Below are 17,622 nucleotides of genomic sequence, written 5' to 3' on the forward strand. Positions count from 1 at the left end.
GTGCATGTAGACAAGAGTACAACCAATTGTACTTTATTTAAACAACACTGTATTTTTAATAAACAATTGAAGTTGTATTAAACTGTAGAGTGAAAAATAAATACATTTATGAACATTTATTGAAAAGCACACCACTATCCTACCCTTTCTACTCAGCATCTGCAAATGTATATACAAAAACGATGTGGTGTTATGATGTTCTGACCTCAAATCAGTCGAACATTAGTGAAAGCATTTTAAATTTAGCGTATCATGCTACTGTTTTTTTCTGCCTTACAAGCTCACAATCAACTGGTAGCTGACTCGACGGGTCAAAGGTCACCATCTGGGTCTTCATTTTTTGGGTCTCTCCAAGATGTTCAGGAATTTCCCTCTTGTCATTTCTCGAGCTGGAAAAGGAAATTAAAAGTTCAGTAAGTTATTGTAATATCAGAAACAGTCTCCAAACCTTCTCAGACACAGATAAAGTAACTTTCCATGGCACATTTTAATCAGGGAAAGTGTGAACCAGAGTAATTATTGAAATAAATATAATGCACATCATTAAAGTTGTTCTAATGAAGTCATTTTTTCATCTTCGTTCTCAAAGCTCCATCTACATAATCTACAGCACACTCTCTTGAGGGTTTAGAAATGGAGGTGTAACAGCTATATGACCCCTCCTGCGGTCAGGCTGACACAGGAACTGATGAGCTGCTGGGTGCGTTTTTTCAGGCGGGAAGTGATGGGCGTGAGGGACAGGGTAAGCCACGGTGTTGGGCGGCAGCTAATGAAATAATGTGGCGGATTGTAATTTAGATGAGCTGGCCTGTGTGGCATCTTAATGACAGGCGCAGGTGTCAGTAGATTCACCTTCAGCTGTCTATCATCGGATTAAACATGATGCTACCTGGATTCAGATTGTTTAATAAGGTTCATATCGTCAGTTCATATTTATTTGGTTCAAATATTAAAAACATTGGATTAAAAAAAAATTATACAATGTAAGGTGATAAAACTGAACAGAACAAATTTTTGAGAGAAGTCTCTTACGCTCACCAAGGCTGCATTTAATTGATTAAAAATGCAGTAAAAGCTGTAATACTGTGAAATATTATTACAATTTAAAAATTGTTTTCTGTCAATATACAGTATTTTAAAATGCAGTTTATTCCTATGATGGAAGAGCTGAATTCTCAGCATAATTACTCCAGTCGTCAGAGTCACATGATCCTGAAGAAATAATTAATATGCTGATCTGGTACTTAAGAAATATTTCTTACTATTATCAATGTTGAAAACAGTTGTGCTGTCCTTAATATTTTTGTGGGAAGCATGATAAATGTTTTCTTTTTTTTTTTTTTTTTGCAGGATTTTTTTGAAGGATCTGTTTGAAATTGAAATCTTTTGTAAAATCATAAACGTCATTACTATGGAAGCCCGTTTCCGCCACTAAAAAAAAACAACAGGTAATTGCAAATTTATCTTACAAATCAGATTTTTTTTCTCAAAATTGTGTGATACAAACTCGCAATTCTGAGTTGTTCTTTTTCTCAGAATTGCGAGTTCATGTTCTGTATATTTGCAATTCTGACTTTATAACATGCATTTGCCAAAAAAAAAAAAAATCAAAAATGTGATTTTTTTTTATCTTACAATTCGAACTTTATTTCTTGCAATTGTGAGTTTATATCATGCAATTATTAAGTCAGAATTGTGAGATATAAACTCGCAATTCTGAGAGCATATCAGTCTTTTTTTGTCTTTATAACTTGAGTTCATATAAAATCAGAATTGCAAGAAAGTCAGAATTGAGAGATATCAACTCACATTTGCAAGAAAAAAAAATTGTTTTATCTTCAATTTCTGACTTTATTTCTCACAAATTCAAGTTTATATCATGCGATTCTGAGAAAAAGGTCAAAATTGTTAGCTTATATCTTGCAATTTTGACTTTATAACACGCAATTGCAAGAAATAAATCAGAATTGTGAGTTTATATCTTACAATTCTCACTACATTTCTCACAATTGTGAGTTTATATCACGCAATTATGAAGTCAGAATTATGAGATATAAACCTGCAATTCTGTGAACATGTCTTTTTTCCCCTCAGAATTGGACTTTATTCATATCTCACTTTAGTTCATATCTCACAATTCTGAGAAAAAAGCCAGAATTGCGAGAAAAGTCAGAATCGCGAGATATCAACCAATTCTGACTTTACTTCTCACAATTGCAAGTTTACATTGTGCAACTCTGAGAAATAAGTCAAAATTGTTCGTTTATATCTCGCAATTCTGACTTTATAACACGCAATCGTGAGAAATAAGTCAGAATTGTGAGTTTTTAATCTTACAATTCTGACTTTTTTCTTAGAATTTGTGAAATATAAACTTGCAATTGCAAGTTTACATCACACAGTTGTGACTTTATAAGTTATATAACTCACAAAGTAAGTAAAATTCAGTGGCGAAAACAGGCTATTACTGTCACTTTTTAATGCAATTTAATGTAAGCTTGCTGTATAAAAGTATAAATGTTTCTTAGTAAATAAAAAAAAATAATCTCACTGACCCCACAACAGAAAATATATAAATTTATTAGCATGCATTAAAATGTATAAATAAATACATTTTAAAATATATATATATTTTAATGTATAACATATTTAAAATGTATATTATTTATTCTATTTAAGATTAAATGTAATATATTTAAAATTTATATTATTTTATGAAAATATTTTTAATTTTATTATTATTTTATTGTTTTTAAGATATTACACTACAGACCTTACTAATATTTTAATATTCTTCTTTTAATTGACTTCACACACACACTTTAAATGGTGTGTATCGTAACTAGTTTACAAGTGTAAATCAAGCACAACTAACTAGACAAGCAGAACAACCACACAGAAACGCACTATACATTAAAAATGCATTGTACATTAATTAAAGATTACAAACACCCAAAATAATACTTCTATTTTCTATGGCATAGGTTAGATACCATTTGACCATTTGACTCCTGACCATCAGATCCCTGAGAAAGCTCTGAGTAAATCTTAAAAAGAATCCTAATCTTTAGTGTATTAATACAACACATATCAACATAATAAGTGAAACACAACAAGCATTGTAAGATAACACAGTCATTAAGCATTCACACTGCAGTCTCACTGTGAGAGATTAGTGCCTTAAGTGCTTTCCGTAAGTAAACGTGTGTCTTAATCCCAGGTCTAATGTCAACGATAGGGCGGCTAACGCTTTGTTAAACGGGCCACTGGTTTCTGGAGGGGTGCACAAACAGGGGGAAAGAGCTTCGTCATAGCTGAACTAACAACCCCACTCTAACTCTTACTACCCCTCTCCCAATCTCCCTCACATTTTCTGTCCAAAACAATACAGGAGTCTGTCTGGCTAAGCATTCTCCCATGAGACCCCTTCACCAGAGTGCACCCCTCTGATCCACTCATTAATTAGATTTCCATTTATCCTCAATTCCCGTCAGAGCAGAAGGGAAATGATTTGCATTGAGTGAGTTAGATTAAAAAGGGGAGTGTAGAGGGTCCTGCCAGCTAGCCTCGCTCAAACACACACATACACACACACACAGAGACAAGTATGAGCATTTACACACACGCACAAAGCTGGTGCTGTCACTGGACGGGGCAGATCAATACTGATTAGCAGGAGTTAGAGATTTGTTTAGTTGATTAGAAAGGTCAATTACTAATTCTGTACTTAGTTAATCAGCAGCTTGTTGCCGGTGACATCCATACTAAATGGCATATTATGGATTCCAGAGGCCATATTATCTTTGTGATGTTGTATGTACACTCATTAATATTTGAATGAAGCAAATATGCTCATGATGAGTTAATAGGCAAAATAAGTGTAACGCAAATGAGCCGATACATGAGCAAAATAAATCGCTACAAACTGTGATGTAATGTTTGGTTGCGTTAAAATAATGTTTTGTTTATATGCGATTAAAATATTTTGCTATTTTTATTAAATGATAAATATATACACATCTATGCATGTATTTTAATGTTTATGTGTTTATGTTAATATGTACATGAAATGCGAGTGTGTGTGTGTGTATATATATATATATAAAATGCATATATTTTCTAATATATATATTATAAATATATATTTTTATAATATAAAATAGAACAATTGTATATCAATATACACTACCGTTCAAAAGTTTGGGGTCAGTAAGACTTGTAATAGTCTTTAAAGAAGTCTCTTATGCTCATCAAGGCTGCATTTATTTGATTAAAAATATAGAAAAAAAAAACAGTAATATTGCAAAATGTTTTTACAATATAAAATAATGTTTTTTATTTTAACATACTTTAAAATAGAATTTATTCCTGTGATGAAAAGCTGAATTTTTATCAGCTGTTACTCCAGTCTTAAGTGTCACATGATCCTTCAGAAATCATTCTAATATGCTGATTTATTATTAGAATGATCAATGTTGGATAATATCAACAGTTGTGCTGCCAAATATTTTTTGGAACCTGTGATTTTTTTTTTTTTCAGGATTCTTTCATGAATAACAATTTTAAAAAGTACAGTGTTTATTCAAAATATAAATATTTTATAACAATGTAAATTATTTATTATTAACTTTTAATAAACTTTTAATTATTAACTTAATACATCCTTGGTGAATAAAAGTATTAATTAAAAAAAAAAAAAAAAAAAAAAAAAAGAAACAATAAAAATGTACTGACCCCAAACTTTTGAACGGTAGTGTATGTATAATATATGTATATGTATGTTTATGTATGTCATTATTAATAAATTAATAACATAAATAAATTAATATAATATTAAGATGAATACTTTGACAGTGATAGTTTTCAACTAATGTAATTTAGTTAAAATATATGTGTGTGTGTGTGTGTGTATATATAATATAAATAGATTATAATATAGATTATAATATAATCTATTTATATTATTAATAAATTAATAATGGCATTCATAAATATATTAATTTTACATGTTAAGTTTACATAAGAAAAATATTTAATACATAAGATATATGTAATATTCACATGATTGGTTTAACGTTACAGATGTAAAATGACATAATAGCTATAATTATTAACATATATATATACATATATTAACATATATATATATATATATATATATATATAATGTGTCATGTGTTAAATATTATTATAATCTAACATGTAACAATTAAATACAATCATTAATCCATGTATAATTTAATGTACATGTTATTTACGGACTTAATATTATATACATATTATTACTATATTAATAATATAAGTAGATTAATATATTTATATAATATTAAGACAAATGTAAAATGACATGACAGCTATACGTTTTAACTTTAGTATATTCATGCATCATGTTTTAAATATTACTACAAAATATTATAAAATTGAACAATTAAATACAATCATTAATTTATTTGAAATTTCCTGCATATGTATGTCATTATTTATATATTAATATTATAAATAGATATATAATATAATATAATATAATAATATAAATTTAACATTATAGATGTAAAATGACATGACAGCCACAATTTATACACACACACACAACAACAACAACATTATTATATAAACACCACATTACATGAAATATGATCAATTATGTGTTATCATTAAACTTTTCTGTTATAAAATCAATGCAGTTCAACAGTAATGAATGCTCCTTTATCTTGGGAGATTTAAGCATCTTTTAGAGGCCATTAAAGCACATTTAGAGACGAGGCGGTTTGTTTTTAAGCCCGAGGAGAAAATGAATCCCTGGACCTTAAACTGAATTCTCTCCAAAACCTGACTGCCCCAATTCACTTTCATTAGAAGTCAAACACACTAATCGTGCCCCTGTTGCGCATCTGAAACTGCCACTTGGCTATTACGGGGAGTAATCTTTATTTAATAGATTTAACATCCATTCTCGCTGCCTAAACCTCATGGGACGGGGGAGGACAGACACACGCTCGCACACAAACCCACCCTCTCGTCCCGGCGTTGGAACACATACACCTGATGCTCATGTTTGTGTTCAAAATTCAATTACCTACTTATTGATACTTCACAGAGATATTTAAGATGCAGACATGGTGAGTGATTTCCCAAGGGAGCCACTGCTTCCTCTTAATGTCCCAGCCGAGAGCTCTCCTCTTCTCACCCCTCCCTCCAACCGCTTGACACCACGAATCATTACACACACGCGCTCACGGACGCCAGCCAGCCCTGCCACAGCCTATCCCTGTTCAAGAGGTGTCCTTATTAATAGGCAATCAGTCAAAATTCATTCATTAAAAACCCTAAAAGGTTTCACACAGGCGCTATGATTAGCTGGGAAAGAAAATCCAATGAATTCCTAATGTATTTATGGAAATAAGGTGTCATTTCCGATCTGTTGACAGAGGTGCTGGCTAGGACAGAGAAGGGAGAGCGAGTTGAATTTCCTCCACTCTCCCACTGTGCTGGTCCAAATTTAAGCCGAGCTCAAATGCATCTGTGTATCATAGCAAGTCAGGGTCAAAATGAATTAAATAGGAAAAATTAAGGATTGTATTTTGAATGCGACTCCACAAACATTCCCTACTCCAGCCAGGCATAAAAAAGCAGGAATAGTGTGTGAGGGGAGGGGACGATGAGAGGACAGGAAGACAGAGGAGAGTAAAGTCGAGGAGAGCTTTCCCCCAGCTCAGCCTGTCATCTAGCAGCACTTCATAACTGCTTGCCCCTGCGGTCGGGTGTCTCTGATGGATTGATGGAAGCACATTACTACGGTAGGGTAGCATCACTGCAATCATATTCAGCGACACACTCCGCTTAATAGAGAAGAGATTGATCTAGGGGAGGAGGCAGTGAACATTGGGGCCATTAGCGCTGGACGGGTGTGACCTTCATACTGGGTGCAAGAACAGATTGAACAGCAGGACGTTCTTGGATGTTACAAGCCAGAGTTTTGTTTCTAATTGGGAATCTTTAACTTTTAACATGGTGCACCTGCACCAGTTTTCCTCCTATATGCAGCACCATTTATGGGGTCAGTGACATGACACCCTTTTTGTAAGGATCTATTAGTTTGTTCAAATTTTATACATACATCTACTTGAATATGTGCATGTTTATTTTAATTTCGAAATTTAAATTCATTTTAATTTTTTATTTTAGACATTTTCATTGTTTTATTTTTAGCGTCAGTCTTTGATGCACATTCTCAAGAATCCCAAAACAGAAGAAATTGTTGAATAAAGTCGGTATTTTAGTTTTCTTTGCACACAAAAGTATTCTAGTAGCTTTATAACATTATGGTTGAACTACTGATGTCACATGGACTATTTTATTGATGTCCTTACTACCTTTCTGGGTCTTGAATGTGTTTGTTGAATTGCTGTCTATGCAGGGTCGGAAAGCTCTCAGATTACATCAAAAATATCTTAATTTGTGTCGTGAAGATGAACAAAGGTCTTACAGGTTTGGAACAAAAAGAGGGTGAGTAATTAATGACAGGATTTCTTTTTTGGGTCAACTATCTCTTTAAGATAACTCTCCAGATGTTTTAATGAAGGAAAATATTTAAAAGACTGAAAAAAAAAAACTAATATTAAAATAGTTTGGAATAATCTTTTAGTATTATTTCTTAAGCAACATATTTTAACAAAGCTTCTACATTTCTAAAACTTGAAAACTTTTTAAAATGATATATAACTTTAGTCTGCCAAAAAAGAGAGAGAGAGAAAAAAAGTGGTATGTCCAAAATGCAGAAACATGTAGGGGGAAAAAAGGAAATTACATCATAGAGAGGACCTCTGAAGACCCTCATGACTACATGTCAAGTTCAATAAGTCGCTTATTACAAGGCAAGGCTAGATCAGGTTGTAAAATGTAAATTGTCATGTGGTGCAACTCCTCAAAAAACATGATTATGAATTTAATTGTTTTATTTTTAGTGTCTTTGACATGCATTCACAGGAGTACCAAAACAGAAGAAATTGTTGAATAAAGATGTTATTTTTGTGTTTTTTGCACACAAAACGTATTCTAGTAGCTTCATAAACTTATGGCTGAACGACTGATGTCACATGCACTATTTATGTCCTTACTACCTTTCTGGGTCTTGAATGTATTTGTTGCACTGCTGTCTATGCAGGGTCAGAAAGCTCTCAGATTACAGCAAAAATATCTTAATTTGTGTTCTGAAGATAAATGGTCTTACAGGTTTGGAACAAGATGAGGGTGAGTAATTAACAACAGAATTCCCATTTTTGGGTGAACTATGCCTTTAAGGTTGTCAAAAATGATAAAACTTGATATATGATATAAATGATATACTTTAATAAAGGAAAAAGGTTTAAAAGACCGAAATTCTTTAAAAAAAAATCAATTAAGCAAACAGATTGGCATAATATTTTAGTATTATTTATTAGGGAAATATTTTAACAAAGCTTCTAAAATTCCCAAATTTGTTTATAAGTGGTATGACCAAAATGCTGAAACCTTGGGGTTTGCATGTCAAGGTCAATACGTCACTAAAATATCAGATAATTTGGCCTTTTATTACAAGGCAAGGCTAGATCAGGTTGTAAAATGTAAAATGTCATGTGGTGCAACTCCCCAAAAACATTGATAATTCATTATTTATACTGTACATAATTCACACTCACATGTAGTCCATGGACTGCTGGCTGAACGTCTGATGCATACGGCACACTTCAGAAATGCTTCAGGAATTTCGAAGTCGTTATCTAATTGGTTAGATTATACATGATTTCCGGGAGACACGTGTCGCATTCTTTAACGTTCTACCTGGAAACAAAAATGCCGTGGCGCCAAACCCACTCACGAAATAAGAAAGCTGTAGTGTTTACAACTGTGACGACGAGCGTGTATCAGGATCAAGTAATGCTGGATTTTTTTTTAAAAAGTATGTGAAAAAGTTCACAGCATAGAATCTTTAAAATATGTCAGATAGTTTTACACACCAGCCTGTTATTGTGGTGACAATTTCACACCCCTAAACACGACGCGGCACAAAATGAAACGTGTTTGATTGCTTGTACAATATAAATATATATCACTTAATACTTGAAATATTATATTTTACTTCATAGTTACACCACATGACATTTCTAGAGTAATTTCTTGAAAATGGTACACAACGTTTTCCAAAACCATATAAAACCATGATAAATACAAACAGTGCATTTAAAAAACTTGGCACATTATACTATTGCATATAGGGTTGTCAAAAGGTACTGGGTTCGGTACTTACGGTACTGAAATTTTAAAAACATTTTAATTTAAAAAAATTATTATTGTATTATTTTTATTTGTATTATTATTATTATTATTATTATTATCATCATCAACCTAAAATCTATTTACAATCTGACAAACAAGAAAGCTGTTAAATGTATTAATGTATGTAAACATTTTCATGTTTTTACGTAATTTTCTTTTTTTTTATCATCATTATTTATTTATTTTTTATTTTAGTTTTTTCCTAATTCATTGTAATTTTGTATCTCCTTTTCTTTGTGTCACCTCCTGGCTACTGTAAAATTCAGAATTTGAGTGAAAATTTCAGTACCAAAAGTACCGAACCTGGTACCTTTTGACAACTCTAATTGTATGTATTAAATTAGATTTTTAAATGACTGTCGTGGACACTCTTATTTGTCTTTAACCCATATGTGCTCCTATCGTAGCCGGTGTTGGGCTCCTTACTCAAAAAATGTAATTTATTACTTGCTACTGGATACTCCTCTCAAAAGTATATATTATTACTTTACGCATTACTTGCTGGCAACAAATATCATGTGTAGCTTGAGGCTAATTGTAGCTATATGTTATCTACTACCCATTTATGATTATATTTCATGACCTTTTTTAATCAAAATAAATCACCAAGGTTCATAAGGAAATGCTTCATATTTAAAAAAGCCTTTTTCCTCAACACGGAAATAAGCCTATGGGCGAGACTCCAATACTGTAAAACTGTTTGCATTAACAACCAGTGTGCTCATAATTAAGATAATACATTAAAACAATACACCAATTTACAGTATTATTCAGCAAAACGAGCTGTTTTGTACAGCTAAAAATAGCTGGACACGGATGAGACAGGAAGCCAGACCCATAAAATTTACAAATGGCTACACCCGCACATACGGGAAAAATAAGATGAATAGTAATACAATTTAAATCAGGATCAGAGGATGTGGATGGGCAAGCCATGTAATGCCAGAGTAAACTAATGTCACATATTATTACTGTAACTAGTTACTACTAGTTATCCGTCCAAGAACATATTAGACTAACTAGATTTATGCGAGTACTGCTTTACTGTACAAAACTTGCCATCATGATACTAGGGTGGTTGCCAGTGTTTTGCTATACAACTGCAAAGATGTTTAAGAGGTTTTTGGTACATTGCCAAAATTGTAAAGTAATACACACCTCTCCTCAACAAGCTGCATGATTTGAGATATTATTCATGTTCAATTCTTAGGGTTAGGGAGTTTTGAAAACTAAGTAGTCATAATTTAATCAGCTCATATTATCCTGTTGCATATTTTCCTACCAAACACATAAAAATACAGCAGCAATCTTGTTAGACCAACAAGATATTTCCAGATTACTTGACGCCCCATTTAAAAAAACACCCCCAAAATTACTCAAGTAGAAACAAGTGTGTTACATCATCTGCGCAAGCCGCCGCAGTGGAACCGGAGGTATCATCAGCATCGCCTGAGGCCTGGCTGTCCCCAAGGAGCACTCTCCATTCAATTACCTTCAATAACAGTACTTATCAGTGTAGTGACTGGTCCTGTGGGAGCGGAGGGGCCTGATGACCATGCTCAGCAGCCCCCCGACAGCAGCATTCATCACGGCCTGGAGCAGATGGGTACTGGTGGGGGGCTGGAGGGGTAGGCACGCGTCAGGCCCTCCCACAACGACCCTGATCAGCGTCACTCAGCTAGAAGAGGAGGGGGAAACGTCCCCAAGGAGACCGGTGTGGCACATGTCACGCTCACACACACAAATAAATACACACACATGCACATGATCTCCTTATCTGCCTATGGACGCACCCTCATGTAGCACTTACAGATGAAAATGTGCTGCTCCACTCAGAATCAAGCCATTAAGATACTTAATATACAGTTATTTAACCTTAACGTAAGTCCACGATTAATCAAAGCTTAATTTATGCTGCTGTTGATCATATTTTTCCACCCCAAACGTATGCGGCTAATGCATCTGGAAGCTCGGCATCTGCATGTGCCCGAGGCGAAGGTCGAAATAAATATATAAAACAAATGTGTGGCTGATAACCTTGCCTTTGGGGTGAGTTTTCACTGCCTGATTGCATTATCCCCATTAACCAGATCAAGACTTTAATGGCCGTCGTGCCAAAGGTGCAGTAAATCTTTTTCCTCCTCCTCACCCTCCCGTCTCCTAACACTACCTCTCGTCAGCTCGTTTAAAGGCGCTGAAGAGAGAAAGAAACATGATGAAAAAGTAGCTCAGATTTACAAGGCTTCCCCTGACAGCTAGGAGAAGGGAGAAAATTAAACCACACCACATTAAAGGGCGCCGCGTTAAATGCTGCTCTGAGCCGAATGATAATTGTAATTTCATATCTGTCTCCTCAGTGCAGAGGCTTTACATACCAGTACGCTTATTTAAAATACCTTTACCATATTGAAATACTGAACAATGTGATGATGCAGAACGTAATTCTGGAATATAATGAATTGATGTAAACACACAGCGGAGTACAGCTAGCCAAGTTCATGTTACGTATCTTAAAATAGTTTGCAAATGTGTACAGACGGTCTAAAACCCTGAAACCATATTGTTAATCTGGGATTTTATCATTTAAACAGTTCAAACCTTTGTGGTTTGGTATGATTTTTTTAAAGTCTCTTAGGCTCAGCAAGGCTGTGGTAAAAACAGTAATATTGTGAAATATTCCTGTAATTTAAAAACAGTTCTCTACCTCAATACACTAGCAGTCAAAAGTTTTTGCACACTAAGATTTTTAAGTCTCTTCTGCTCACCAAGTCTGTATTTATTTGATCCAAAGTACAGCAAAAACTTATTATTTTTTACTACTTAAAATAACCGTTTTCTATTTGAATATATTTTAAAATGTAATTTATTCCTGTGATTTCAAAGCTGAATTTTTAGCATCATTACTCCAGTCACATGATCCTTCTGAACTCATTCTTATATTATGTTATGCTGCTCAAAAAACATTTTCATTATTATTATTATGTTGAAAACAGGTGAGTAGAATTTTTTTCAGGTTTCTTTCATGAATAGAAAGTTCAGAAGAACAGCATTTATCGGAAACAGAAATCTTTTGTAACATTCTAAATGTCTTTATCATTACTTTTGATTAATTTAAAGCATCGTTGCTAAAGAAATAGATTAATTTCTATAATGAATATATAGATATTATATATTTAAAAAAAATTGAAAAAAATTATACTTTGGATTTTCTATTCATCAAAGAATCATATTGTTTTAAATATTGATAATAATAATAAAAATAATAATAATAAAGTTTCTTGAACAGCAGATCAGCATATTAGTATGATTTCTGAAGGATCATGTGACACTGACGACTGGAATAATGATGTTGAAAATTTAGATTTGATCACAGGAATAAATTACATTTTAAAATATATTCAAATAGAAAGCAGTTATTTTAAACAGTAAAAATATTTCAAAATTGTTTTGTTGTTTTCTGTATTTTGGATCAAATAAATGCAGGCTTGGTGAGCAGAAGAGGCATATTTAAAAAACATAAAAAATCTTACTGTTCAAAAACTTCTGACTGGTAGTGTATATTTTAAAATATAATTTATTTATGTGGTTCGAAGCTGAATTTTCAGCATCATTAACTCCTGTCTTTAGTGTCACATGATCTTTCAAAAATCATTCTAATATGCCGACTTTCTGCCTAAGAAACAGAGTTTTGCTGCTTAATTTTATTTTATTATTATTATTTTTTTTAAAAAAAAACCATGATACATTTTTTTCAGGATTTTTTTTTGAGGAGTTTAAAAAATCTAAATATTTGAAATTACAAATATCAATTGAACAAAGATCAATTTAATTTGTCCTTGGTGAAGTATTAATTTCTTTTAAAAAAATCTTACTAGCTCCAAACTTTTGAACAGGAAAAATTAATATGACATATTTCAGATTTCAGAAATACACTTATCATGTGAACACCAAACTGACGGTCAGATTGTTTCCAATGCTTTTTGGATCATTCTCAAATTATGCTTGAAAACACAAGCATTTGGTTTTATGCTAAACTTGTGGAGCTCATGCAGCTGACTATTTCTAACTATTATTTCGCTCAATGGCATAGAACTGTGACAAATTATGTTTGGCATAATCTTGGTTGAACGAGCTTACTTTAATCATGCGCTCTTGATGGATATTTAACAAATCAGCAGTGAACTCACAAGGCAACCTCTCATCACTTCACCAGTATATTTTCCACATTACAGCACCCAGTCTGACCAGAGACTAAGGTAACCAGTGGGTGGGTATAGCCAAAGACATACAACAAACAAATGTGAAATCAAACTCACACTAAATCACAGTTTTGTGGTGCACAGGATATATATTAATGGAGAGGACCTGCTTTCAGCATTGGAAATTAATTTTCTTACTCCTGTTAAAAAGAATAAATGTCTTGGAGCATGTTCTTATTCCTACAGAAGGGAACAAGCTACATCATGAACAAGCAGAGGACAAAATAACAGGAGGGTGGAGATGTCTAGGTTGAGTTATTACACTGCTAGAAAGCCTCCTGAGTGCAAAGTCAAAGATATTAAATGCAGACAGAACAGACTTAGGTTATGTCTTTCTATTTGTAAAAAATGATATTTTTACATAGCAAAAGCAACATGGAAGCTGTACCTAAAAGTGAGAGTTGGCACAGAAATTCAGATGTTTTAATATTAAATGGTATGTAGAAACATGAAATGTTGTATTAAAATATCAATTTAATTTAAAAAATGTACTCAAATGAAACGGGTCAGTAAGACATTTAATTTTTTTTTAAAACTGATATAGTTTTAAGTATGAGATTTTACCTGAATTCACTTTAGGTTTCTCATTGAAAGGAAACTTGCTGAGGGATGATTTTAAACATGCCACGAAAAGGTCATAATGTCAGAAGAAAAAATGTAATGTATTTGACATAAGTGTTCAGACATGGTCTGCATTACTTTCAAACTGTACAATATTTCTACATTTGATGCCCATTTTCATCTAGAAAGTCATAGAAATACTTATCCTTTCTGTAATCCTGCCAGTATGGATTAATATGACATCTAGCAATTCTATGATATAACATTTTGGAGCTACTGGGCAACAAGCCAGTTCTGTTTAAATATAGAGTGGGGATTTATTTAAGCCTTTCCAACTAAAATAAATGAACTTTTAAAAAATTATATATAAATAAGGAAGTCATTTTCTGGTAAGTTTCAGAAGGATTTAGGTGCTAGATAATATGTTATATGTTTAAAAAAAAAAAACTCATAAAACAGCAGGAAAGAAATGCATTGTTGCCTTTGTAAAAGTTTTTCTTCTTTGCTAATATCGCCATCTAGTGGAGGCTTTACAAAACCTACAAGGCACTTCATTAACAGTGCACAGACAGAATAAACGTTTCTAAGAAACTAAGATTACTTACATTCCTCCAAACCCAACTGATAAGCCAGATTCTGCAGTCCCTTCACCTTCTCCATCAGATTTGCTGTGGTTAAACTTCCTAATTCTAATTAAAAACAACAACAACAAACATAAGATTAATAATTGTAGCGCCAATAAAAATTGGAAATTGACATTGCAATTCATCTAAACATATTAAGCTTTTTAATTGAACTAAGCATTTGTTAGATAGGTACTCACAAAAATGCTAAATTATATGCATCAAGAAGCTTAATATAAGTTGTTTTGGTTTTATTAAAAAGGCAACAGACCTTTCAACATTTCAATATCTTCTGACTCCAGTTCAGCCATCCACTTGGGTGGAGAATTTGTGATAGGCTGGAATAACAAACATAGGTCTCAATTTCATATCTGAATGCAAACTAATTAACTTTTAATTTATGTGTTGATTCTTTACTCACATTTTTAAAGGATGCAGCAAATTCAGAGACACCTGGTACTGTTAGAATGTCAAAGAAGTACATGGGATTTTAAAAACAACATTCAACAGTATATTAGAAAAAAATATGTAGGCCAAAATAAAAACGTTTAAAAATGTTTACACTACCAGTCGAACGTTTTTGAACAGAAAGATTTTTAGTGTTTTTTAAAGACGTCTCTTCTGCCCACCAAGCCTGTATTTATTTGATCCAACATACAGCAAAAGCAGTAATATTGTAAAATATTTTTACTTCTTAAAATAACTGCTTTCTGTTTGAATACACTTTAAAATGTAATTTATTCCTGTGATCAAAGCTACATTTCAGCATCATTACTCCAGTCTTCAGTGTCACATGATCCTTCATAAATCATTTTAATATGCTGATTTGCTGTTAAAAAAAACATTCTTTTATTATTATTATCAATATTTAAAACAGCTGAGTACTTTTTTTTTTCCAGGATTCTTTGATAAACAGAACGATCCTACGTCAGCATTTATCTGAAATAAAAAGCTTTTGTGGCATTATACACTATACCATTCAAAAGCTTGGAATCTGTATATTTATTTATTTATGGAAGAAATTATAGTAATTAATACTTTTATTTAGCAAGGATGCTTTAAAATGACCAAAAGTGATGATAAAGACATTTATAATGTTACAAAAGATTTCTATTTCAAATAAATGCTGTTCTTCTGAACTTCATATTCATCAAACAAACCTGAAAAAATTCTAATGCTGTTTTCAACATAATAAAAAATAGTTTTGGAGCAGCAAATCAGAATATTAGAATGATTTCTGAAGGATCATGCGACTGGAGTAATGATGCTAAAAATTCAGCTTTGAAATCATAGAAATAAATGACTTTTTAAAATATATCTAAATAAAAAACAGTTACTTTAAATAGTAAAAATCTTTCAAAATTGTACTGTTTTGCTGTATGTTGGATAAAACAAATTCAGGCTCAGCGAACAGAAGAGACTTCTTTATAAAAAAAAAAAACAACATTAAAAATCTTACTGTTCAAAAACTTTTGACTGTTAATGTATTTTTCAACCAAAGTCACTTTGGGTCATATGTGGAATCACCTGGGAATGTTACATCTCATAAAATATTATTTTAGTCAAGATCCATAATATTAGACACTCAAACTTACACTGCTCCGGCCACAGGTCAGGTGAAGCTCGGTCAAGCTTTTCAAAACTTAGCAGAGAGGATTCAAAGTCTTCACCTAAATATATTACAAATAAACAAACAAATAAATATACTCTTCATTATAACACTGGTTTAGACAAATTAGATCAGCAACAATTTTTTGAAAAAATCAATAAACATTAATTACATTTAGACAATAGATTTAAGTGCAATTATAATTCGGGTAAGTTTAAACGCTGTAACTTTAATAGAAATGATAATTTTGTTATGCAGGACATAATATCGAGTATACAAGTAATGTTTTGACAAGTCACATTAGAGGGGGAGGTTACGTTGTTTACTCAGCTGTTTGTATTGTTGTGATCCAGCTGAGCTAGCTGCATTAGATAGCAATGCTTGTTAAAAATAAACAAAAATACATAATTAAATATAAAAGCAAGATACAAAACGAACCTTTATTCCGCATAACCGCTGCATAATACAAATACGTATAATATTTACTATAGTAAATCGCTTGACACGTAGCTTGCTAATGAAATCCAAACAATTTTATGACGCTATTCCGAAGACTAAGCCTTTTCTGAAACTGAATTCGTCAATTATTTAAGAGGATATGTTGACCAGGATAACAGTTTATAAGGTTTAATCGGCCCGTCGCACTAGTACAATAACAACTAATGTTACCAGGGAAAAGAGGAATTAAAATTTACCTCCATTCGGAGACGCCATCTTGACAACAACGCACGTGATTCGAAGCAGCCAATGGCTGAAAGCCGTGAATATCTATAACCCCGCCCTCTCGCGTTGTGAGAGATGTCGCAACATCAACAAATGACTTTCAGCTCACTTGAGAACAAACATCATGTTTAACGTGGTGCTCGTTTAGTAAAATTGATTACAGTTTTTAAATAGTCTGAGTTAAATATGTTATATTTAAGAAGATACATCAGAAAAACCTGAGATGTTCAAGCTACACATTAATATAGCGAAAGGGAATTATTACAAATAGACCACAATTTTATGCTTTATCAACATTTTAGTGTATAAAGTTAATATCTGCAGTGATATTCTTTAATATGTAAAATTTAGAGACAAAGGACCAGACATTGAAAGACTGTTTGAGATCAACAGATATTTCTGCTTATGGATAAAGTCATTTGTGGCTAAAACAAAGCCACTTTATTGTGATTGTAGAAACAAACGAAATGTACAAAACACAGCTGAAGGAGTGGATCTTTTATACATCATTTAGCATCTTTAAATCTGAAAC

At 32.4% G+C, this 17,622-nt stretch overlaps 1 protein-coding gene across 2 annotated transcripts; it reads right to left on the reverse strand.

Moving 5' to 3' along the window:
• Positions 1-7: 7 nt before the first annotated feature.
• On the reverse strand, positions 8-17,133 carry lin52 (lin-52 DREAM MuvB core complex component). 2 transcript variants are annotated; one of them, XM_051133538.1, is made up of 6 exons: positions 17,063-17,133; positions 16,354-16,428; positions 15,180-15,217; positions 15,030-15,096; positions 14,741-14,824; positions 8-389 (listed from the first exon to the last, which is right to left on the reverse strand). In XM_051133538.1, exons 1-6 carry the CDS (start codon positions 17,079-17,081, stop codon positions 334-336), a joined length of 339 nt encoding a protein of 112 aa, XP_050989495.1. In that variant the 5' UTR covers positions 17,082-17,133; the 3' UTR covers positions 8-333. The 2 variants fall into 2 exon arrangements, with proteins under 2 accessions (XP_050989495.1, XP_050989496.1); XM_051133539.1 differs by lacking the exon at positions 17,063-17,133 and adding an exon at positions 16,806-17,027.
• Between the last annotated feature and the right edge of the window lie 489 nt (positions 17,134-17,622).

This window comes from Labeo rohita, chromosome 17 (assembly GCF_022985175.1).
Source record: "Labeo rohita strain BAU-BD-2019 chromosome 17, IGBB_LRoh.1.0, whole genome shotgun sequence".
Lineage (NCBI taxonomy): Eukaryota > Metazoa > Chordata > Actinopteri > Cypriniformes > Cyprinidae > Labeo > Labeo rohita.

Coding starts and splice junctions, on each gene's coding strand:
- lin52 (XM_051133538.1), bottom strand. Junction 15,097..15,179: donor TTGCTGCATCCTTTAAAAAT/GTGAGTAAAGAA, acceptor TTGTTATTCCAG/CCTATCACAAATTCTCCACC. Junction 14,825..15,029: donor AGATATTGAAATGTTGAAAG/GTCTGTTGCCTT, acceptor GTTTTTAATTAG/AATTAGGAAGTTTAACCACA.